This window comes from Delphinapterus leucas, chromosome 17, assembly GCF_059928025.1.
Source record: "Delphinapterus leucas isolate spDelLeu-1000000601 "Yukka" chromosome 17, BTC_Dleu_Yukka2, whole genome shotgun sequence".
In the NCBI taxonomy this organism is placed as follows: domain Eukaryota; kingdom Metazoa; phylum Chordata; class Mammalia; order Artiodactyla; family Monodontidae; genus Delphinapterus; species Delphinapterus leucas.
Genome location: NC_143145.1, coordinates 80,032,312 through 80,057,158, shown reverse-complemented (window position 1 = coordinate 80,057,158; position 24,847 = coordinate 80,032,312). Strand labels below are relative to the sequence as shown.

At 43.0% G+C, this 24,847-nt stretch overlaps 2 protein-coding genes across 11 annotated transcripts in view; one reads left to right on the top strand and one right to left on the bottom strand.

Annotated features, from left to right (window-relative positions):
• SDCBP (syndecan binding protein) overlaps positions 1-14,044 on the top strand; it is a 32,151-nt gene extending 18,107 nt beyond the window's left edge. The window contains exons 3-9 of one of the 3 annotated variants that reach the window (XM_022556857.3): positions 2,963-3,041; positions 4,153-4,262; positions 7,169-7,330; positions 9,089-9,264; positions 10,653-10,824; positions 11,570-11,661; positions 12,926-14,044. In XM_022556857.3, coding sequence (XP_022412565.2) covers positions 2,963-3,041; positions 4,153-4,262; positions 7,169-7,330; positions 9,089-9,264; positions 10,653-10,824; positions 11,570-11,661; positions 12,926-12,980 — 846 coding nt within the window. In that variant the 3' untranslated portion in view covers positions 12,981-14,044. The remainder of the gene's footprint in view (positions 1-2,962; positions 3,042-4,152; positions 4,263-7,168; positions 7,331-9,088; positions 9,265-10,652; positions 10,825-11,569; positions 11,662-12,925) is intronic. The other 2 variants (XM_022556858.3, XM_089899136.1) reach the window with 2 other exon arrangements.
• Positions 13,871-24,847, bottom strand: part of NSMAF (neutral sphingomyelinase activation associated factor) — a 64,888-nt gene continuing 53,911 nt past the window's right edge. For 3 of the 8 annotated variants that reach the window (XM_089899131.1, XM_089899130.1, XM_089899129.1), the window contains exons 23-30: positions 22,538-22,596; positions 20,287-20,354; positions 19,459-19,526; positions 18,928-19,051; positions 17,911-17,994; positions 16,878-17,028; positions 16,354-16,456; positions 13,871-16,226 (exon numbers count right to left, since the gene is read on the bottom strand). In XM_089899131.1, coding sequence (XP_089755257.1) covers positions 15,932-16,226; positions 16,354-16,456; positions 16,878-17,028; positions 17,911-17,994; positions 18,928-19,051; positions 19,459-19,526; positions 20,287-20,354; positions 22,538-22,596 — 952 coding nt within the window. In that variant the 3' untranslated portion in view covers positions 13,871-15,931. The remainder of the gene's footprint in view (positions 16,227-16,353; positions 16,457-16,877; positions 17,029-17,910; positions 17,995-18,927; positions 19,052-19,458; positions 19,527-20,286; positions 20,355-22,537; positions 22,597-24,847) is intronic. The other 5 variants (XM_089899133.1, XM_089899132.1, XR_016388560.1 and 2 more) reach the window with 4 other exon arrangements.

Genomic DNA, 24,847 nt, shown 5'->3' with positions numbered 1-24,847 from the left:
CCCTTTTTTTCTTTGGTATTTTGTCATTGTTTTTCTCATGGTTTTTATTTCCACAAAGTTCATCTGAACAGGCACTTTCTTTTTAAAAAGCTTTTATTTGAAATATTTACCCTTCAAGAATAACAGTTAAGCCATTAATGTGATATCAGAGCACTAAGTGATAGGATTTGCAGATGGGTCTGAGAAAATGACTAATTTCCTTTTCATGCTTTTTTTTTTTTTAGTTTTGATGGAATTGAACTTTAACCATAGTAGACTTTGAGCAGAGGTTTTTTATTTTGAGAGCAGCGGAAAGAGAAGGAAACAGTTGATACTGGCAAATGTTGGATTGAAAGATAAAGAGGGCTATAGTCTACGTCAGGCTGACCTCTTGAAGGAGAGGCAAATTATATGGGTATTTCCATTAGAAGACTTTTTATGTCCTGAGCAGAAAGCTGGCTGCCTGGAGATGTAACAGCAAGTAAGGAGGGGGACACATAGTTGTTAAATTCTCACTGGATTTTAAAAGATTCCTAACCCAGCCACTGCAGTCTGGGGCTGGTTTTATTTTTTTCTTCATTTTCTATGGTAGGTGATACTTGGGCTTTTGTTTTTGAGATGCCTCTGTAAAGGTGGTATTCATTTTCTCCTCTCCTGGCCTTTTATGCCGCGGCAAAACTAAATTGCAGCAGTGAAACGGGCAGTTCATATTTTGTAAACTGTCTTACAATCAACATTAGGCTTGTGGCTTTCAGTATCCTACAGTCCCTGAACCTCCCTGTCCCCTGTGAGTCTTTGAGAGGAACCTGTGGTTGCCACACCTGTGCAAAATAAGCTGGTAAGAAACCGTGATTTCGTCAGTTTCCTGTCACAGTGAGCAGAGATTGACACTGGTGGCTCCATGAGCATGGTGTCTCCACATGCTTTCTGTAATGGCAGAAACAACATGCTCTGGCATAACTGTGCGCTCCGTGGGACACCCCCTGCCTCCAGACACCATCCCCCTCCCACCCTTTTTTAAAAAAATAGTTTGAGATTTCAAGTATGTGTGAAATGATGTGCTACATTTAATGGCTTATAGTCCTTAAGCCCTTATTGTACCATCTTTCTTTTGTTTTTACTACAGAATATATAGTAAGTAAATACATAACTTTGTTTGCAGAGAGCTTTTTATATATGTTCTTACTTCAGTATTCCTTGGATGAGAACAATAGCAGTGAATGAAAGAACAGAAAATAATAGATCGGTGTAAAAAAGGATCAACTTTCTAAAATTAGTAAATTCTATTTTTTCAGAACAGTTTTTAGGTTCACAGCAAAATTAAATGGAAGGTAGTTTCCATGCCAGTGACCCCTCCCAGGCACCTCCCCCTGACTCCACCTACACAGTGCATACAGTGCCCGCCTTCCCCACTGCCAGCATCCTCCCCAGCACGGTGTATTTGTTACCGTTGATTAACCTGCCCTGACACAGTACTGCCACCCCAAGTCCAGAGTTACACTTGACGTCCACTCTTGAGGTTGTTCGCTCTGTTGGTTTGGACAGATGTGTGGTGACATATGGCCACTGTTGTAGTGTCGTGTAGAATATTTTCACTGCCCTCACCGTCCTCTGTGCTGTCCATTCCCCCCTCCTTTTCCAGAATGTCCTATAGTTGGAGCCTTTTCTGATTGCTGTCTTTTGCTTAGTGATGTGCATTTAAGATCCCTCCATGTCTTTTCATGGCAAGCTCATTTCTTTTTAGTGGACAGTATTTTTTTCTTAGAGATTAGCCAAGAAGCAGTCCACTGGCCACTAGCTCCTTATAGCTGATACTTGGTGAAAGGATTTTCATAATTCAGCATACTTTGAGTCTGTGGATATGTTTAAAATTATAAAGATTTTCGTGCTGCATTTTATTTCAGTTTAGATTGTGACAGATTATGAAACAGTAAATATTAAAGAATGACTCAATAACAAGCATATCAGAACATTTACAATCCAGAGAGTGAGGTACCTTCAGTGGTTTTGTAGACTTTCCTTATTTAATTAAGCTTCCATCTCTCTAAGCATCTTTGGGACTACTCTTAGCATTAATTTCAGCGCTAGGTTGATATGTAGGTGTAAGCTTCATTACCTAATCGACATATTTCTGACTAAGTAAAAAATGATATTAGAGATGGATCTTACAACTTACTGCCAACCAGTGACATGTGTCTATTTTAGAAAGTCAGATGTATCTGTAAAGGAAAAAGGAGTTCCTTCAGTGGAATACTTAAAACGACACAGGCTGCAAAGGCAGCCCTGGGAGGAGTTCCTGGCATGCTTGCGCATGAGTCGTACTGATTAAGTGTGTACGCACTGTCAAAGTTTCTGCAAGCTTGACAGTTATAAGTTACATTACTTTACCGTCATTTTTATGTCAGTGATACAGTATGTGTTTTGCATGCTTTGTATTATTTATGTATTTAGTATAACATAACCCCTTCTCATACTTGCTAAAATGTAGATGAAATTATTTCAGTGGGATATGCTAAAATGGCGAAATAAATATAAGTAACTTAATAAATATTTAAATTTTTAGGTGTTTTTCTGATATATGACGTTTTATATAAATACGGTTAAGCTTTTTTCACATGTAGATAAGATACTTAGACTAATTAGCAAAAGAATAACGAAACCACCGTAATGTGTGTAACCTTCATTTTATAATGCATTTTGAAAATATTAATTTGCAGTAGCACTGTGAAATATTGATTATATTTAGAATGGTGCTAAGTCACGTTTTATACGATAGTGTTAAATATTTATAACATGAAATACATTTTTGATTTGTGGATTTTCTTTGAAAAATATATTGCTGAAAGTGTTTGGAATTAAAATTTCTTGAATAAAACTAAAGTGTTTTAGTCTCTTTTTGGAATTACTGGATTTAACTTATAAATTATATAACAAGTTTATCTGTATAGCATTGGTGTTAGAATTTTCTTCTTTTCTTTTTCAGGCTCAAACTGCCTTTTCTGCAAACCCTGCCAATCCAGCGATTCTATCTGAAGCTTCTGCTCCCATCTCTCAAGATGGAAGTAGGTTTATACTTTGGGTTCATTCTCCTTGAACAGAGATACTTGTTAAGCCTTCTTTTGCTGAAATAGGGAATCCAAGATTTTTTTTTTTTTTTTTAACGTACACAGCATGAAATGGTGGTTAAAGCTCTAATAGTAAGAAGAAAAAAAATGTTCATTTCAAAAAATAACCCTTTAATCAAGAAAGTGAACTGTGAATATGAAGGTGTGCTTTATGACTTAATGAAAATTAAGTTAAATGGAACTCGCCGGCTGAACTGTCCTCTCTTTGCAGGGCTCGGGGGTCGGTAGAGTTGAAATTTCCAGCCGCTTCCTTCTGAGGGAACTTCCCAAATCCTGGAATCTCTCCCCAGGTTTCATATCCTTCTTCCTGGTCCCTTTTCCTTCTAAGTTCATAGGGATTCAGGACAGAACTCTTAAATAACATGACTTAAGATACAAAAGGAGTGTTAAATGGGTTTTTATGGCCTGTCATCTTAGAACATTGTTCCTTTTAGAAAATTCATTTTAAGTCACAAAGCATGTCAAAAAGAGCTTTTGGAAATAGTACCTGACTTTGCTACTCGGTTAAATACTGTCAGTATTTAAATGTACTGTTTCCAAGATTTCATTGGTATGTGCTTTTAACATTCCTAAAATGATACGACACTAAATAAATTGACAAGCTTTCAGTTTGTTTTTTTGTAGTTCAGAAGAATCATTTCATAGCTGTGTTTACTGAATGAATTTAAAAAGTAGCTGACTGGACAGTGTACATTTTGGTCCGTTGTTCTTAAGTGGAGAATCAGTGGTATGTTTACAAAATTCCTAATCAAATAGGTTTAAGAAAAAGGCAAGGTAATTTGGAAAAATTATTTCTACTCTTGAGTATTGTGAAATCTGAGGTTTCAGTTCAAATGTCTCATTTTACTTTCATCTTTAACTTTTTCTGTATTTTCCATTTCTACTTGTCATTACAGAGAGAGTGGGATTTTCCAAATTGCTAATTTAAATCCATCTTAGATTTTATAAGTTAAATGTAATTTTTAACACAAGTAAAAGTCCATAATAACAACAGTTTTTGAGTATTCTACCAATGTTTTTTCTTTATTCATTTATTCGTTTATATTAGATCTCTATCCTAAACTGTATCCGGAGCTCTCTCAGTACATGGGCCTGAGTTTAAATGAAGAAGAAATACGTGCAAATATGGCCGTGGTCCCTGGAGCACCAAGTCAGGGGGTATGTACAGTGTGATTTTGAATTATGTGAAATCATACTTTACACGTAGATATAAGCTAACTCGTCTCTGTGGCTAACTCACAAATGTATAACTTTAGCATTGACCTCTTCTCAGGGATTTTAGATTGCCTTCTAGATATCGCTTTTTATGTAGTCTACGTATGTGCTGTGGCCGCTTTTCTAATTTATTAGGAGTTAAAGATTCAGATGCCTCTGACTGGTCCATTCTCCTTCATCTTCTGCATTCAGTCAGTTAAAGACCTAGTGATTCTGTTTCTACTGTGTTGCTTCTATTCATGTAATCCATTCCAGTCCTGGTATAACCCTATTCAGCGTTTCTGTACTTGTAACCTAGCTTATTATAGTAGTCTCTGACTTTTCCTCTAGTAACTTCTTATATCAAACAGTACTAGGCTGCTGCTAGACTCATCGTTCTGAAATATAGGTCTGTCATACCTTCTTTTTGCTCATAATCTTCTAACATTAAGTCTAAAGTTCCTTGTAATTAGACACCAAATTCTCAGCTTAAATATAGTGTATCTCAGTCTTTTGTTAAGATTATTGCGATGAGACCATAGTACTTTATAGCATTTGTCATAATTACAGGTAAATGCTTAACTTCATGAAGATGGGGTCCATGTCTGTGTTGTTGCCATGACCCCAGTGCTTATCACAGTACCTGGCTTTTATTTATTCACCAAATATTTATTAAAAACTTACATGAGTCAGGACAGTTGGGACAATAGAAACCACACTAGAGTTTTCAACAGAGATAACTTAAGAAATCACACAGACAGGTTGAAGGATTTAAAAAAGCAAAAGTGGAACACAGATGTAATTGCAGAAGGTAGCTGCTTCTCCTAGGACTGGGGCGCTACACAGGGTGGAGGTTGGAATTATCAGAGCTGACAGGCATGGTGGAAGAGCCCCGTGACCTGGGCCTCAGAGGCGAGGATGCTGGCTGTGGGTACTGGTGCCTCTGAGGGGTTGTACCAGGGAGGCTGGTCCTGGGAGTGTCGGTAAAATCTGGAGAATGGAATGAGCTGCTGTCAGCAGCGTTAAGGGATAGACTCAGGCAGTGCTGCTAGCAGCAGGGGGCAGGCAGGAGGAACGAGACACTTGCCCTCTTCCGCGTGTGCTGGGCGCTAACCAGAACCCCCGGCAGAGGACTGCGTCATCTGCATGGTCAGGCCCCAGCTGCACCAGCTAGGGTGGGTTCGGAGCTGACAGTAGCTTATACCTGGTGCTGCCTGCTCCTCTGACCATTCAGTATATCCACATGCTTCCTTATAGTTTCCCCTTAAAAGATGCAGTTCTTCCTAAGATTGAGGTTCAGCAAATATTTTCTATTAAGGGAACCATGGTAAGTATTTTAGGCTTTGCTAGCCACATATGTCAGTACAGACAGAGAACTCGAAGGCCTTCAGGCAGAAGTGAACTTGGCAGACCTGAGAGGCAAGGCCTAGGTGATGGGCAGACAAGGCAGAACATGGTAGCAGATGGCATTGGAGGGGTTGGCATTGGAAGGGTAGTCAGGGCCAGGTGGCCTGCAGCCTCGTAGCGCATGGTAAGGGATTGGGCTCTGAGTTGTGGGAGTGACATAATCGGATTTATTTTAAAAAGGTTTCTGTGCTTGCTGTGGCAAATGAATAGAGGGCAAGATGGAGGCAGGGAGACTATCTGGAAGGTTATTGTAGCTGCCCTGGGCAGGAGGGGGCAGAGGTCACGTGGTGTTGATCATGCGGTCTTCTTAGTAAGAATACTAGGCAAGTGCTTAACAGAACTTGGTGGAAAGAATGAAGATTTCTTTTCCAAAAGTAAGGCCGCTCCAAAGCTGCTCCTTTTTTGGTCCTATATTCCAGCTAAACTAAATAATTCATTTGCTTAAGTTTTTCTTTTTCTATCCTATTACCTAATTTTCCTGTGCTCTTATAGCTATAATCATTGACTTTTTGTAATTCTTCAAAAGTTACATTTTCTGGTATTGTGTTCTAATTTGTAGTATAGCTCTGTGTGTTACTCCGATAGACCATCAACTTTAGAATATGGTATCATAATTACCATGAATTCTGAACGAAAAAATTTGCGGTCTGTGGTATGTGTGTAACTGTGGTTCCTCTTTCCCTATCATTGCTGCTCTGAGCATCACAATTATTAGGTAGATCAGAGCTTTTTATGACAGATTCCAATTAAGAAGCCTTGGTAATAAATAAGCTCTTCCCTCACTGTCTCTGGTAGAGGGTAAAGGGTCCACTTAAAACAATAAACTGATTTTGGTCAAGAAAACTTGAAAAAATGAGGAACTTGAAACAATGGTACCTGACAGAGTCCCTAGTCTAGCTATTCTAGGGCTGTTTGGTGTGTCTGTTCAGTTGGTTAATCCATAGATGTTTATCACTGGGGACGAGAAATACCATTTGAGTGTCTTGTGTCAGCACTCGTATAACATGCACTTTTCATCCTCACAGTGGAGCTGTGAGCTAAGAAGTTTTCCCCTTTTATAGAAACTCTGAAAGCCTAAGTAGATTGTTGAAGATCAGGCCATATAAAAGAACCCTCTGGAAAATGCTGAGTGAATTTCAATAGTATGATATGGCCTTTATAACGTTCAAGGATAATTTGGCTTGAAGACAAGCCAAAGTACACATGGAATAGATGCCAGTGAATTCACGAGGCAGCAGACAGTCTCTTGGAGACATGTATGTGGGAATAAGTTAACCTGAAGAATTAGTTTAAAAAAAAAAGAAAAAGTCATTTTTGCAAAAAATCAAATTTTATCTGAAGGAAATAATTTTCAGATTATATTTTGGGAAACCACAACTGAATATATTCAAGTAACTTATCATTTTAGATTTTTTCAGGGAGAATCTTTCTAAATATTGACAGGTTGTGTATGTTTCTGTCAGCAGTTGATAGCAAGAGCTTCCAGCATGAACTATATGGTGGCTCCTGTAACTGGTAATGATACTGGAATCCGCAGAGCAGAAATTAAGCAAGGGATTCGGGAAGTCATTTTGTGTAAGGATCAAGATGGAAAAATCGGGCTCAGGCTTAAATCCATAGATAATGTGAGTATTTTGTATTGTTTATTTGAATTTGTCTAAATAGTTACTAAGTGATCAACGTTAGAATAATTTAAAATGTAGGTGCTTTAATTAGTTTTAATGGTGCTCTGTGATCGAGAGTATTTTAAATCTGACGTTCCACTTGGAGACGCTGCCCCGTTCTGAAGAGGCAGAGTTTGGGACTTCCAGCATTACCTTGAATGAAATTTTTTTTTCTTTTTTGAGTCCTTTTCTTGGAATAAAGTTGACTAGTCTGCCTGTAAACATAACAGTTTATACAAGTAGAATTCTGGCATTGAAATAGGGCAACACATGAGGAAGTTAAGGGAAGACTGACCAGTGAGAATCAGTGGTCTTATGATGTGTTTTTAAACTAAATGAAGATCATATAACTTGTTGTAATGTGGTTTTACAGGTCTGTTATTTCCATCCTTCAGTTTGGGTTTAATGAGGCATTTTCTAGGCAACAGTGACTTTCAAAAGTACTTTAGAGTTACTTTTGCCTCTCACCTTACCAGACTGAAGAAATTAAACCCGGTTACTCTGAGGAAACATTCAGGAATGTTGAGGATGTGCTGAGTCTTCACCCCGATTTGTGGGTTTAGGCATTACTTATTGGATTCCTTTTCAGTCTTTGGTCTTCTTAGCTCAGTGTGACCACCTTTGCACATAGAAAAGGATGGTGTGGCCCATGGCGGAAGGTGGCTGAGGGCACTGTTTGTCTTTGCACACTCGTGGCTTTTGCAAGACATGTGAGCTTGCTGCTCTGGGAAGCTTGGACTTCTCTGCTCTCCCTTCCTGTTCGGTGAATAGAGTACACTGCTGCCCCTTCCTCTGTCCTAAAGAAGGAGACCACACTCTTCACAGCCCGTCCCCCATAGCAGTTATCCTTGCAGTGGGTTTGTCCCCTTGGCTGAAGCTCGTTGGTCCAGCCACTTTGCTGGGTGCCGCCTAGTTTCAGGCACCACCCTAAAGTGTAAGACATGTGACATCATGTCTGACCCAGCTTAAGGTGGGAGAAAAGATCCAGCCTTATAAATGCTTTCGTATTGATGTTTTACCATGCTTCCTTTTCCTTTATGCTTACTTATCTATATTGTGCTCAACATCTGAGATTGAGAGTTTACATAAGTAAAAACATCCCTGTGGGTTTAGTTCTCAGTTAATTGTACTTGAGTTTTCTGTATTTACTTCATAGTAGATTCTTTTAACTGGAATGGTATTGAATGTGCCCACCTTTTTAGGCCGTTAAATCTAATCGTAGTGATTATGCATAATTTAGCAAGTGGGCAAAGGAATTCTTCAGCTCAAAAGGTAGAGTTCTGACCTTAGACTGTCGTTTTTTAAACTGTAAGAGAAATCACACAACTTCTAACACTTTACTCCCTTTCCCCCTAAATAATGATCAGGTGCTATAATACCTGTTTGGTATTTTATCAAACTCATAGAAGCTTCCATTTATTATAGTAATCTGACTTTATTTTCCTTAGTCTTTTTATTCCAAGATGGGGGGGTGATGGAGGTTGGTCGGGTGGGTCATGATTTGAGGTAGAAATTACCACTGAGATCTCACTTTTTTACCTATTTCTTAGGGTACTGCCTTGATAAAATTTTCAGTTTCGTTCTTGGGGATAATGACACATACTCATGTAATTCTTTTATTTTTAAATAGGGTAGATTCCTAACCAGTTGGTTCCTAATTTTCCAGCATTTTTAAACATGTAACAGTGGTAAATGACCGGTGATTTTCCTGTTCTCTAGGGTATATTTGTTCAGCTAGTCCAGGCCAATTCTCCGTCCTCACTGGTTGGTCTGCGATTCGGGGACCAGGTGCTCCAGATCAACGGGGAGAACTGTGCTGGCTGGAGCTCCGACCGAGCACACAAGGTGCTCAAGCAGGCTTTTGGAGAGAAGATCACTATGACCATTCGTGACAGGTGAGCTGGCTAAACAGTCCACGGGGAAACTCAAGACTCGTTTTCCTTTTCTTGGGCTTTTAAGGTTCTGTGAATATAATATTTTGTTGCAGAAAATGATCAAATGTTACCGGTTAGCCTTCTACCCTTGCAGTTGTGCAGTGCGGATTTTTCTTACGTAGTTTGACTTTTTAAAATAGCATTCTGGTTTAGCATACACTTTATTCCAGAGCTTATAGAAGTTGGTCCTCTAAGAAGTCACTTTCCTTTCTTAATCTGGTTCTCTAGAAAATAGAAAAGAAGGATAGAAAGGTAACTGAGCAGCAGGCGTCTCAGCCTTGCTTTCCGGTTTCCTGCTCAGGGTAGACACGTGATGCAGGGCCCCTGCAGAACTCCACGGGGTCTGCGGGTTCAGAAAACCCAATCTGGCCTTTTGGGTGGATGAGGCTCTAGTTGTCAGGTGGGAGGATGGAACGCTTTCTTTAGCTTGTTTATTTATAATGGAAACATTCAGCACATGTACTGTGGGCTTCCTTCCCGGCCACATGGGCGTTGAGGGTGGACCTGTATCACATTGTTAGCTTTGGGGTTTTATTCGTCTTAGTTAAATTTGTTTTATCTACCTGTGTGTTTCCGTATCACACATGGTAGGTGGTAAACATTTTGTAGAGGAATGCCACCTTTGCTTTATATCTAAGGAAAATTTCAAAAAGTAACTTGGACTAACACGAAGACATGACTGTTGTGAAGTTTATAACGTGCAGTTCGTATTTTGTCATGAAACCTGTGCAGTCACGTGGCAGCAGAGTTTCAGAGTGGGCAGGTGCAGCTGGCGGGCGGCCGGCGCACGCAAGCACACGGCCGTCTTAACCGCCTTTTCTCCTAAGGGGCTGGGGAACTTCCGTCTCGCTGCTTCTGTGGTTCTTCTCAAACAGAGCAAAAGCAAAAATATCTTCTATAAAGTTTTCGAAATCAAGATGTGAGAAATATTTTAAAGGTTCTAAACAAAATAAGTATTTCCTAAGAAAAATTAAGCTCCAGGAAGTACTAAGAAGTTAAAAAAGATAAAAATTCATTTTTAAGACTGATTTTTGTTCAAACCTGTCTTCATGTTAAATTACAGCGAGTACTGTAATTTCAAGGGAAGAGCATATTGATAAACTGCATGAAGGTTAAGTCTTTGATGCTTATAAGAAGGAAATCGTAAGGCAGGCAAACCGTAATGGAGAGAATTTCTTAAAAAGTCATCTTTTGCACTAAGATGTACAAGATGTGTGCCATACATACTAAGTAGCTCTCATTGGAAACAGTGAGTTTATTGTGACAAAGTATCCAGTATGTCAGAATGGAAATCCATGAAAATGCTTACTTTGGAATTAAAGTTTTAATTGAAGCCATTATGTTTACAGGCCCTTTGAACGGACAATTACCATGCATAAGGACAGTACTGGACATGTTGGCTTTGTCTTTAAAAATGGAAAAATCACATCCATAGTGAAAGATAGTTCTGCAGCTAGAAACGGTCTTCTCACGGAACACAACATCTGTGAGGTCAACGGACAGAATGTCATTGGACTGAAGGTCAGGAGCACAACTTAGGACTCACTCTGCTGCAGTTTGATTTTAGCAAAAGCGTCTTTTTCATTTGTCTATTTCACTGGTGCTGTTATTGACCAACATGTAGAAATTCAGTGGGGTCCTGGGCTCTGGCCGTGCTCTCAGGCTGGGGCTACCACCTGGAATTGTGGCTCCTGTAGCGGGGGGCGGGGCTAGGCTAGATCTCTGAAGTCCCTTGACCTAGAACTGTGGAGACCTGAGCATTGAAGATTTTGAGGACACTCTGGATGAATGATTGCTTTTTTCAATCCAGGAGTTGTAGGAAATGTGCAATAGTTTATGTTCAGATTAGTACTTCATTCTTATGGTTTATTCTCTCCACATATTCCTAAATAGAACTCTTTTGAGGTCTAAAGGTTTTCATTAAGACCTGCTCATTTCATTAACCTGGGTTAAGAATACACAGTTAGCCGAGGGGCTATGGTAATATTGTATACGGGGACAGTGATTTGATCGTAAGTGATGAGAAGAATGATTCGTTGGTTGATATTTTCAACTCGGTTTACTTAAGTTACCACTCATGAAATTGTGATTCTGTTGAATTAAAAACTTGGTAAAGAAACTAGAAAAACTATAAATACCAAGGGTCAGGATTTTAGAGACATTAGCAAAACCTGAAAGGACATATATATATATTTTTTACCAACAATAGTTTTATATGTATTTAATAAAGCCTCAGTAGAATTAATTTTCATTGTGTTTTCAACAGGACTCTCAAATTGCAGACATACTGTCAACAGCTGGGAATGTAGTTACTATTACAATCATGCCTGCTTTTATATTTGAACATATTATTAAACGGTAAGTAGACAAATTCTTCAACCTGATGCTACGTTCATGTGACCTCATAGAAGCACTGTGCTTCTTGTAATTCTCAAACCTTTGGGTTTTTTTAACCTAAGAGATGACATTGGCATTATCTAGAAATTTAAAGTAAATTTAAATCAGAGGAGTTGGTTGGTAAGGATGACTCCTCACAAATTCCCGAGTATGGAATAAAATCCACTTCCTAAATTTTGATGTTTCCTAGTAGAAAAAGGGAGGTGGGCAGGCTCTCGTCTCAGTTTTCAGTGAAATCATAGTTGTGGTCTGCCTGCAGCTCCTCTGCTCGGTAGACACCTGCTTGTGGTTCATGAAGAATTCTTGCATGTGGGGTGTTGGAGGAACAGTCTTTTTTTTTTGTTGCTGTGTTGGGTCTTCGTTGCTGTGCACAGGCTTCCTCGAGTTGCGGCGGCTTCTCGTTGCGGAGCATGGGCTCTAGGCACACAGGCTTCAGTAGTTGTGGCTCGGGGGCTCAGTAGCTGTGGGTCATGGGCTCTAGAGCACAGGCTCAGTAGTTGTGGCACACGAGCTTAGTTGCTTGGTGGCATGTGGGATCTTCCCGGACCAGGGCTAAAACCCGTGTCCCTGAACTGGCAGGCAGATTCTTAAGACTGTTCCCCCAGGGCTTCTCTGGTGGCACAGGGGTTGATTCCCGGAAGCATCTCAGGAGGCAGCAAAGCGTGTGGGGTGTGCTGTCTGTCCTCAGGGATGGGCCTGGAAAGCTGAGGACGGAGAACAGAAAGGGGGTGGCCAGGGCTGTCTGCCCAGCAGCTTTTACGCTCTGGCTTGGCTCAGCCAGTGTCGAATTCTTCTTGCAGAATCTACCTTGCACGTGGAAATAGAATTTAAAATATTAAAAACATACCACCTGTAATGGTTTGTTTCAGCTTCTGGGTAGAATGCAGCTAGCTGCTCTTGGGGTCTTGGCAGGGAGAGTTGTCAGGACTGATCCTGCAAGAGCTCACTTTTCTTAAACCAGTAATAGCTCCCACCCACTTCCTGCCAACAAGTGGCATTGTCGTCTTCTGTCTTCTTAACTATCCAGCCTTGATACACAAAGGTACAAGGACTTTTCTGTATCTTATCTAACTTTACTAGCCAGGATGCAGATAGCTTTTCATGCTGGGTATTTTAGATCTGAACTCATTAAAAAAAAACCTTCCCCCCAATTCCAACTTGATGCTAACAGGGCTAGTTCGGATTGGAGTTTTCTCAGTATTTAATAAAAGTGACTCTCTTGTAGGATGGCACCAAGCATTATGAAAAGCTTGATGGATCACACCATTCCTGAGGTTTAGAAGCCGCGGTGCAGTAGAAACTTCACTGAAGTTCTCCCGTTTACATCTCTGGCAACGTACCTTTCTATTAGCACATGAAGCTTTCTAGGAGCCAGCAAGCATATGCTGCATGAGGACCTTCCTGTCTTATAGTAGGGCTGGGATCTTACTGTCTGATCTGATATCTTGTTCAGACTTCAAGATAGTTGTAGCCTTATCCTGATTTTACAGTTGAAAGACTGACTTTTGTAGACTAGTGTCTTTAGTGGAAACCAGATGCTTTTACAACCCGTGTCATTAGGATGACTGATCCAGGCTCAGCTCTGTTGGAACCAGTCACCTTCAGTCCTGGGTATCAGGTAGTGCTCTTCATATCACTTTAGTTCTATGGTATATGTGCATTTTTACTGTTACCATAGTACATTTAGAATGATTACTTTTTTTCTTTCAGTTCTGTTTGTATAAAACACCAATTAAGTCACACTGGTTTCATTCCGTGTAAGCATTATTATACAGTGTATGTAGGCTGCGAGACCGTATTGACTATCATTACGTTTTAACTACCTTTACTTAATAGGCTTGGACTGTCACCTTAACAAACAACGTTAAGCATCTAGAATAAAAGCCAAACTATTGCTGCCTTTCTACTGAAACCCCCAGTGCAGTTCTCTGCTAAACGGACACTAGCCCAGAGCAGTGTAACGGTACATGCTGAGCGATAGCACAGCTGCTCAGCTGCAGTTGAGATTTTCTAGTCCTTGTGTAATGGAAACTTTTCCTCTCAAAGTTACTGGTATCACTTTCTGAGAAATGAATCACTATATACGTAATGTAAAAATTCTTGTACTCACTAGGAGAAACTTCGGCTTCTTTTCCATGTGTAGATTAAGTGGGATAATACCTGGTTTCGGCACTTACATGTAACGCAGCTGCTCTGGGATGTCTTAATTTGTTCCATTTCCTGCCCCCTCCCTGCAAACAGAATGACAGCGACACTTCATCCTGATTTGTTTTTCCTTCTCTTTGGTTTATGCCTATTCTATTTTAATTGAAAATGTATAAATAAAGTTCGATTTTAGTCTGTCTGTTATTGCATCATTGGAAACAGTAGGCCTGTGGGAGAGAGTCATCTCCCAGAGTGGCTGCCACCCGGGAGCCTGAGGAAAGCCCCTCTGTACTGAGAGGGCCTGAGTGTCGGGAGAAGGGCCTCCAGCCGGGAAGCTGGACCGCACTGAGCCTACTGATTCTCCCTGGGGGCACCCAGGCCGAGTCATAGTATAACATTCAACATACACCAGGGCTTGTAAACGGTGTAGAAAGAGCTTACGTCGCATACTTGCTGTGGTTCAGAGGTCGTCAGTGCTGCTGCTTCACAGCTTACCTCGTGCGAAATTCAGAAAAGCCAAGCACGGCCCGTTTCTCAGTTTGATTCTCCACCTCGTTATCTGGACTTAGGAGGATGTGCACGGTACTCAGTATGGTTTTCTAGAAGGATCAGTACTTGAAGTACCCAGTACTTTGTTAATAAATCATTTAAATGAGAAAATGAAAACTGCTTTCATTACAGAAAAATATTTTTAATGTCATAGAAAAGATGGGCATAATTAATAGCTATAATGAAATAAACCATTCCCAAGACTGCTCAGTCCTTCCCCAGGTTCTTAGAATCGGGGCCAGTGGGTTATAGAAAGTAAGCACTCCGTGGACACACATCCCGAAGCCCAGTGGGCAGCAGCTGTGTCGAGGAGGAGGACGTAACAGTGACTCGGCAGCAGAGAATACCCACGTTTTCTTGGAAAGTCCTTCCTTAAATTGTTCAGTGCTTCTGGGAAGTCTCCCCAGCTGGTTTAGTCTCTCTTAGCTACGCTCTTTGCCACCCGAACTTGTCTTCTGACCATCGTCATCCTGGGCTGACCACCTGCCTAACAAATGTTAACGTTTTTCTCCCCAGTACTGCCACATCTCCCTCTGCCTTAGAGCATGACAACTAATGGCTTTCAGTGAAGTCACCATGATTCATAAAGTTTAAAACCACAAATTTCTCATGTGGTAAGACTTCTAACTACTATAATTGCACATTCACCAGTTTGTTTAAAAGTTTGGTTTCAATAATATTCGAGGAAAAGGCACTTAATACTGCAATTTCCAGAACATGATTTGTCTGTCTTCCCCTCCCGTGATGACACTGCTACACTGGTCGTTCATCCACATACACGTTACGGCACCTGCAAGAAGAGACGTGTGGTTAGGGGGTGAGCTGACCAGGAGGTACCACGTGGTCTTGTCCTATAATACAATCTGCATGAACTCAGAATAACTACTCAGTACAAGGAACTTGGGAGGAATAAGAAACTATTTGAATGTAAAGCTAAAGCAGCTGGGAATTGCAGAACAGAATACAAATATTATATACACCTGTGACAAAAGTCAGGCAGCAGATGAGAGAAGTAGGGAATTGGTGTGTTTGCTGGTTTACTTCCATTTCTATCAGGAGTCAAAGTGTTATTTAAAGCTTGTGAGCTGGGGAAGAAAGGCATAGACAAGTCACTTCAACGTATAATGTTACGAAGAAATAACCACACACAACAGTGACAGAGGGAAGAGAGTGAAGGTGGGCAGTCAGTAGATACTTATAACCATAGCCAGTATAAGAATTAACCATAAAATCCTCCAAGTGCTTGAGAGGAGAGGAAGACGTGCACATGTAAGCAGAGTGAAAACCCAACGGGCAGAATGATGACGCACACAGCAGCGCATCCTTCAGTAATGTGAGACATCTCCAGAAACCCAGCTGCAGAGTCTTCCCAAGATGAGGCCCGGGAGGGGGTGGTCCGTGGGAGGAAGACTTCATTTCCACTGTGATTCATTACTTTGGTACCATTTCCATTACTTTTGTATTGTTTCTTTCTACCGTGTGCCTGTATTAAATGCACAGACAGCTTTTACTTGGCTTTTAATTCTCCATGTGGAAGTTAAAAACTTCCATTCTGGAGTCGAATGTCTCTCAACCCAGGAGATGCAGATGGCCTGACCAGCCAGGATCTGGAGGGGAACGTCCACGGCACAGGACACACGGGGAGTTTTCTGCTTGAGAAGGGCTCGTCTGCTGGTGGGAAAAGCAGGTTTGGTGGAGTCAGGTCAGCAGCAGACAGCTTACCTGTGTGGCCCTGGATTCTCTCCCTGATCTTCCCCCCGAGCAGGTCCCAGACAAGCAGCTCACCGGACTGACTCCCGGATAAAACAGAATTTCCGTCCCAGAGAAAGCACCTGCAAGAAGGATTCAGAAATCATCCTTTCATCATTGGTCATGAAGGAAAGGCCAAAGCAGGCCCTGCGCCGTGATCGTGAGCCTGTCCATAAATGTCTTCACCACGAGTAACTCGAGAAAGTGCACCTCTGGGGCTCTTCCGAAGTCATAGAAGAGATGAGCATTCCTGTCTGCACATCGACGACGTTTAGACAGCCGTCTGCTCCTGCGCTGAGGACGTGGCGACTGTCTGAAACACAAGGCGGAACGTGGATACGGGTTACAGCTTCACGAGTGTGGTTTAGATTAATCTGAGATTTTACTGCTGAATCCAGGGGCGAAATGTTCGCTTGAGCTACAGCTACTTCTTGTATTTAACCAATGATGACTAGCCTCTCCCTGAAACGCTTCTGTTTTTAAGACACTGGGCTGATGACCCTTTGGTGTGAATTCATTTACACCTTATAATTTCTCCAGTGAGGTGAGGAATTAAGAACAGTACCTGATACAAATACCACATATACCTTATTTTACCATGAAGCAGCCTTACCCATAGGCAAAACCTCTTTTTATCAGCAAACGGTGCTTTTCTTTTTATATTCTTATTATATATTTCAAAATAATAATTCCAGTTCCCCTGGTGTTATCTGTATTAAAAAGGCTAATACTACCTGGGCTGAAAGCAGTATCACATACAGTCCCTGAGTGACATGGAATCTGGTGCAATATGGTGGCTGCAGTGAGGTCCCAGATAGTCACTGTGCCTTCTTTGGTGCCTGAAACCAACAGTGTGCTTGCAGCACTTAAACTGATTGTATCGACCTAGAGGAGAAAACAGACGGTACTCCATTTAGAATCATGGTCACTGAGCTGTGTTTCCCCAGCCCATTCTTTCAACACCACCTACTGAATGATAATTCATTTAAAAGTGAAATTCTTCATATGCCAGTGAATACAATGAAGTATTGCTGGGGTAAACGTAACACTTTTAAAAAGAGCCTAAAATTGACAGTCTCAGAATGACAACTCCATGAGTAATAAGTGGTAGCAGGGTGCCGGACTGCCCGAAGCACAGCGGCTCCACGATCACCTGGGGAGGCGGGCATCTCTCAGGGTTATCCTCGCACGCCCTTCTTGAACTACACAGTAAATAATATGTCTCAACCCCAGTCAGTCTGCTGACCATGCAGATTCGGCACCAGTTCACAACCTCAGAGGAAAGGCAGTAGTACCGCAGGCCACGGCAGGAGATGCAGCCGTGACCTCGTGGAGACAGAGCGGGTGAACAGGACGCGGTGCCAGCCTTGTGTGCGCCCGCTGCACGCACCATGCAGACAGGTTGGTGTCCTCACCCTAGACAGAGGGCCCCCTTTCCACCCTTGGTGTCAGAAAACACATCTAGTTGCCCCGATAGTGTGAGGATACCAGGTATTCAACATCGTGCTCAGACACTGGTCTTTTGGAAGTCTAGCTGGACGGTAGCTAATTCTCAAAGAAACAGCAAACTGGGGGAAAAGAGACAAAGACGACTTGGAAGCCCAAAGAGCTCCAAGAAACGAGCTGAGAGTTTGCCTGTGCTCTCCCCTCCGATGAGCAAAATAATAAGCAAAGCAAAAGATCGTAAACACACAAGTGAAGCCAAGAACCTCCACCACCCCGGACGGGTCAGCTGGGCTCCCGTGCAGCTCTGTTGCCGGTACTCACGCTGACATCGTGCTCCAGCTCGGCCAGCAGGTCAAATTGGTGTCTCCTGGAGCCTGGCATCTCTGCAGGAACCCCGGACCACACCTAGGACGGGACCCATTGCAGAAGGTAGCTGCAAACACTATAAAAGCATTTCTAACACGTGCAGGAAAAACTCTCCTGACTGACCAACTCCCCAGCTGCCGACAAAATGAAATGTCGTGAGGCTTGGTCCCTCTGCCACATGCCTGAGCTTTTATTCCCGCCACCACGTGCTTCCCGAGAGTCTGCTGTACCCGTGTCTGCTTCCGTCTCTTGCACTTGCTGCTGTGACTTAAGTATTGGGTGAACTAAAGAAATCAGAGTGCGGAAGTGTTGTGTCTATTAAGGTTTTGAGAAAACTCAAAAAGGCAAGTCCCCCAAAAAATTTACTGAAATCACACGTAGGCAAGAAAACTTACCTACAATAATGTCCCCCTCAGGGGCGGGGGCACAGAAATGATGAAAACGTCTTGAAGAAATTCTAATGGTTTTAGGTTCTTGCTTTCTGTTTATATAAATGCAAATTGGAAACCAAAGAGGATGAATACTGCTGCGGTTTATGCAGTAAAGTCGTGCAGAATTCCAAAGAAAAGGCCAAGTATGGTCCTACGTCAATAATGGTGAAGGACTGTGTGTTTCTGTGTTCTGACTTTAAATACATTGTCTTGCCTTACAATGATTCTCCACTTTAACTTGATATTTACTGATCAACTGCTAGTTCCGTAGCTGCGTGAGGTAAGAGGGGCTGCTGTATGTTTCCCTCTAAGTCCACTGTCTAATGAACCACCCAACCCCCAGCGGAACACACAGGACAAACTCAGGAAAACGTCCTCTTATATTAAGATGTGCACACACTAAACACGGGCAATAACCTTCCACGTCCTTATACGTCACTCACACTTCGTGAAAAAGTGACAACACATCAACAGCAGGGAGCTGAATGGCTTATAATATTTGTATTATCCAAACATTTTAATTTAGAAATTGTATATAAACCTTCACAGTAGAGTCCCATGACGCAGAATACAGCCTGTTGTCATGCCAACAGATCTTACTAACAGCATCATCGTGTCCCATTAATGTGTCTTGGCGTCTTCCAAATGCAATGGAGTAAAAATAGCTAACATAAAAGATAACGAGAGCTATTAAGACAGCATTCCAGCTTAATGTTAAGACTCTTAAATACATTTTCAAGAAACTTTAGGTCATTTAATTCTATACTTATTAAGGCCCACTGGAATTACCAGTTACTTGTTCTCATGTTATTAAACCAAATACTCAAAATGTGAATTTAAAACTAGAAATTTCCAGGTCTGGCTCATCTGTGTTTTCACCTCAATTTAAAAACTTAGAGGAAAATAGAGTCCGACTGGAGAAATTACTAGATTCAGATAATCGCATCCAAACCCAACTGTCCTCATGTGTTCCCTTTTGCAAACAACGGGAGATCCGCCCTCTCCTGCTTCACGTCCACACAGGGAGCTGCACTGCGTGTGGAATCGCGAAGGGGCCCGCGCAGATACATACACATTGTTATCCCACGAAGAGCTTACGACAGTGGCATCTCCTGGTAAAAGTAAACACGATGATAAAGCCTGAAATACAAATGATCCAACATTAATAATTTACAAAACTTAGTGAATCCTTAATGGGGTAAAGCTATCTTACAGGTTCCCCCCAAAATTCATGCTCAAATTCCGTTCACTGTTGGCCTTCCTCACATTCATGAAGTTTCTTTTCATCTGGCTAATTCCAGATGCCTAGTTTCTTCCCAAATGTAGGAAAGTCAAAAGGGTGTCGTGTGCATGAGGACCTAGCCTGACGGTCCTCACTGCGCTGGGCTGAGGGACCCCTACTCACATCAGAGTGAGGCGCGAGGGGTGCAGGTGGGGACTGTCCTCAAGAATCCAAACACCGGCTCTGGGGTTACAAGACTCAGGTGGGGAAGGAAAGCTTCCAAAAGTCTTTAGGGAATTTCAGAATCTTTCAGATGCTTTACATTAACAATAAAATGTATGTTTTCAGAAGAACTGATTTTCTAGTATTAGGTATCCTATCAACTCAGAAATGCATTAAGTTATGTAAGCAGCACACAGACATTTAGTCTGACAGTTCCAAAAAAGGCAAGATTTACTAAGGAGAATTCTACTTTTTAGGTTACAGATAAAACCACGATAACATGAGAAAGAGGCAGCCTGAAAAAGTTTCTAGTTTAGAAGGAATCTATCTAAGGCATTCTGAACAGAAATAAGCCCGATTGTTTGGGAAGAAACAAACTCATATATGCGTGTATATAAAACAAACTGCTACATGAAATTCCACCGTAACACTGATGTGAAATTAAAATGAACTCACCATATTTGAAAATGATATACTTCTTTGTAGCATCTTGGATTCTTTGGAAAACATCTTCAAGGTGGAATCTAATTTAATAATGACAAAGCAAACATATAAGAAAGATTTCCTGACCCTTACAGATGACCAGCACACGCAGAGGTAACAGGCGAGGTGACCGAGGGTCATGTCCCCGACGAGGACGCTACGGTCTGTGGAATTCTATGATCTGCGGCTCCACAACAAGGAGGTCAACTTAAAGCCATGACCGAAGGCAGATTTAAGCCTAATTACTGACAGAAGCTAAAGAGGAAGAAAAGAGCAATTTTAATATTAAAGAAAAAAAGATTTGGGCAATGTTTTTCTTTTCACATAGCCCAATTATGGTGTGATATCCTTGTAGGGCATGACCATTTATGGAAGAGAAGCACTAACTTTCTAAATAATAATAAACTAGAGATTACAATGTCCAAGCTCTTAATTTCCTTGCCTAACAGAAGCTTTTAGAAGTGCATCAAGGTAAACCTCTTAAGTGACAAGACTGCAAATTACAATGTGCTCCAAACATCCCATATCTGCAATATGTAACATTACGGTTCCTAATTTGAAAACATACAGCATGATAGATAAAAGGTCAGATGAGCTTCAAATAATGTCTTCTGTATAGTAAAATCTAATATTTCCACCTAATTTTTGCCAACACCAACACGCAGACGTGCACTGGGGCGTCCTACAGAAAACAGTCAGCCAGCCTGGTGTGTAAAGCTGCTTTTCTCAAAATCAGAGGTTCCCTCTCGTACTAGAGGTAATCACGTCAGAGGCTGCTGAGAGCTGGTCCCCCAGGTGAGGGGGTCACCCGTGGGGTCACCCATAAGCCTGGACACACACCACCTCTGAGGAAGAACCGTAACTCTGGGGTGATCGTCAGGGTATACGTAAGTCAGTAATGCAGATGTAAACAAAAATGCATATAGATCAGCAACGTGAGTTATTAACGGTGAAGAAACAGAAAAAAAAAACCCAAAAGCTTTTGACTGAAAAGAATCCCCCGTGCCCCCTTATCTGGCAAGTTCACAAACAAGTGCTAGGCTTAATAAGCCTCAGAGGGTTAAAGCCCTGATGCTCGTAAAACTCACGGTTTACAAGGTCAGACCAGTACAGGGAACAGGGGGATTTAACAAACCATGACAGACAAATCCAGCCAAGAATGCCGGCTTTGCTAACAGGTCAGGGTCTCGTCTCGGGTGGTAGCACCGGCAGGAACCCTGGCAAAGCGCGACTGCTCACTCGTGCCACCGCGTCGTCGTCTCGGTGACCCTGGAGTGGCCCCGTGTGTACGCCCCATGTGAGCCAACCTTGGTCCACAGTGGGATCATTTTCTGTGCTTTGTGGAAAACTGTTTCACGCAATCTGAGATCATATTCGAAAGAGAAAGGAAGGACGCTACGGATGTGAAGCCACGATCCCAGAATCTGAGAGCAGTAACTCTGATTTACCCGGAGGTGTGCGGTTGGACAGCACCTTTCCTTAACTTAATGGATGAAAAGCAGAATTTCCTACAATAACGACCAAAGCGCCAGTAGCCAGCCACTCACAGCCAGGTACGAACTCTGTCCAAACCAGGCAGCTAAGCTACTCGCTTCTCATCTCCGCTGCCCCCGGCGCGCCTGTCAGCACGCTTCAAACGGGACGGGGACGAGATAAACGACGACTTATGGTGTAGACGGCCAGGAAGGGCAGCGCTGTGGCTGCCAGCAGAGGCTTGACGCTTAGCCCTTTTGTAGGATCAAAACAGTGAAGTTCCAGTGTGTCATCAAGCTAGTTACAAGTCCCATCAACCAGCCACTGCAGGGCTTCTGCGTGACTTTGGTAACGTGTAAGACATTAACAATGTGTGTGTGAATTAGATTTCGAGCTAAATCCTCCAGTCCACACCCAGAAGCACACACCCAGTGACGAACGTGAAAAGCTGACAGCACGTGTGCCCTGTGCCGGCGACGCCCCGTGTGTGGCTCGGCCCTCAGGGCGGGAAAGGTCCCAGCACACGCTCTCGCCCGCCCCAAATCCTGGGAAACCTTATCAGCAACAGGGAGGCATTTTTCATTACTGTTTTTGGCTCATCACAGTGGAATGTTACGCAATGCACAACAAACTAACTGCTCAAAATTTATTTCACGTGGAGGCAGCACACGAAGGTACAGTCCTGGACCGAGTCAGGAAACTTGGACATTTGTGATTCCCGGTAACCCCCCTTTCAGATAGGAAAACCTACCTTGTGAGGTTGTAAAGACAGACGACCCACTGCGAGAGACTGCTATTCCAGTGACTGCCCTGTTGGAAAACAAGGTTTCATAAATTACCATCAACCACGTGCTAGGAGACCGGTCTCCTTCAAGGCCTTGATTTAATTCAGCCCAAGTGTCTGTCATCGTTTTCGTCACAGCTCGTTCTGCGGGACCTGTCCCACCTTCCACCAGGCGTTAGCAAGTCATGGCTTGGCAACTCCTAATTCTGTCCTGACAACGCCTGCAGCTGGAAAACACCCCGACCCTTAGCTCCCGGCCGCCCTGCACGAAGGCTGCCTGCCCACGTCTGCCCCCTGGATAACCAGTAACGCTAGGTGACCGCCACCCAAACCACTGACGCCCCCCGAGCAGTCAACTGCACTCGCTTCATCACTTAGCATCTGACCAGTGACGATGTCACCGTCTGGTCCTGAAGCAGGCTGGAACCGGGGACCCTTTGCCACAGTGCCTGCACCCGGACAAACGCCTCCTCCGGCAACAGATACACAAAGAAATTGTGAAACTATAAGGAACTGAAAATAACTGCGTGCGTGCGCAGCTGGGGCAAATTATGGGCAGCAAGATACAAAAAGACCAAAAAACCCAACTGCCACTTCTGAAGAGCTGGGAGCAAAAGCAGGGCACTGCCCGAGCCCCCTGCACACACCACCACCCAAGGGGTGGGCACGCCACCTAAGCCCCGCTCCAGCCGACCCCTGGACACACCCCTGCCCTCACCCCAAAGAGGGGACCAGCTCGCCACTGCCTCGTGGGCCCAACAAGGGCACCTGCTGTTTGTTCTCACTCCCCTCCCCCCACGGCAGCAGGAGCCCCGATAAAGCCCTGCCTGAATCTCCTGTCTGGCCTCTTATCAATTTCTATTGATTAAGGAGGCCAAGGACCCTGACTGGTATCAGTCCCCGCACATCCTCTTAAAGGTTCACTCATGTCTTCAACTGCCTCGGGTGACAAGGCCCCTTTCTACATGCCGTTTAGAGAAGGTGACAAAGGAAAGCCGTTGTTATAACAAGTAAGGCGGGACTCTGGGTTGCTTTGCAGGAGGCTGTGCTCTGATTTGGAGCCACCGATCAGACGGGGACCGGCCCGTTCCGTTCCACCCATGACCAAGTGTACGTGATATCAAACGTCAGACAGGACGTCGGTGGCCCTGGAGCAGAACAATGGGCCTCGTCCCTGGCCCTGAGTTTTCTTTTCTGGAACAGGATGGGTCAGCAAGGTCAGTGCTTCCCCAGCCTTCCCACCAAAGTCCATCACTAGCCCTGCAGACAGGGGACCAGGGACACTCATGACCCCTCTAGGGCCAACAGCAAGCCTGATTTTGGGGAAGAAAAGGTTTGTTAGTTTTTTTAATAGATCTTTATTAGAGTATAATTGCTTCACAACACTGTGTTTCTGTTGCACAACAAAGCAAATCAGCCATATGCATACACATGACCCCGTATCCCCTCCCTCTTGAGCCTCCCTCCCACCCTCCCTATCCCACCCCTCTAGGTCATCACAAAGCACCGAGCTGATCTCCCTGTGCTATGCGGCTGCTTCCCACCAGCCAACTGTTTTACATTCAGTAGTGTATATACATTGATGTTACTCTCACTTCGCCCTCCCACCCCATGTCCTCAAGTCCATTTCCTACGTCTGAGTCTTTATTCCTGCCCTGCAACTAGGTTCATCAGAACCTTTTATTTTTTTTTTAGATTCCATATATATGCGTTAGCATACGGTATTTGTTTTTCTCTTTCTGACTTACTTCACTCTGTACGACAGACTCTAGGTCCGTCCACCTCACTACAAATAATGTCATTTCTTTTTATGGCTGAGTAATATTCCATCGTCTATATGTGCCACATCTTCTTTATCCATTCATCTGTCGATGGACACTTAGGTTGCTTCCATGTCCCGGCTACTGTAAAGAGTGCTGCAATGAACTTTGCAATGTTCTCTCTGTGTGTATAACACACATATCTGTTACCATGTTTTAAAAAAGATACATTTTCCCTGACAGTATCAGTAAATGCAACACGTGGGTAAGACATATCCTGTTCCTCCCCGAAGGTTCCCACCATCAAGGACTGGAGGGGCCGTGTACTTCTCTGAGAGGCACACAGCTGCCTGCTGTCTGCAGACCCCATCCCGTGCTCTAGAATGACCGACAGCAGAAATGACACACACCCATTTTGTGCCATGCTTTCCCATGCCACACTGACCCCTGGTGGCTGTTCACTACTGTGGACAGTTTAGGGGGATTAAAACCAATCAAGACCCCCAGGCCAAGACCC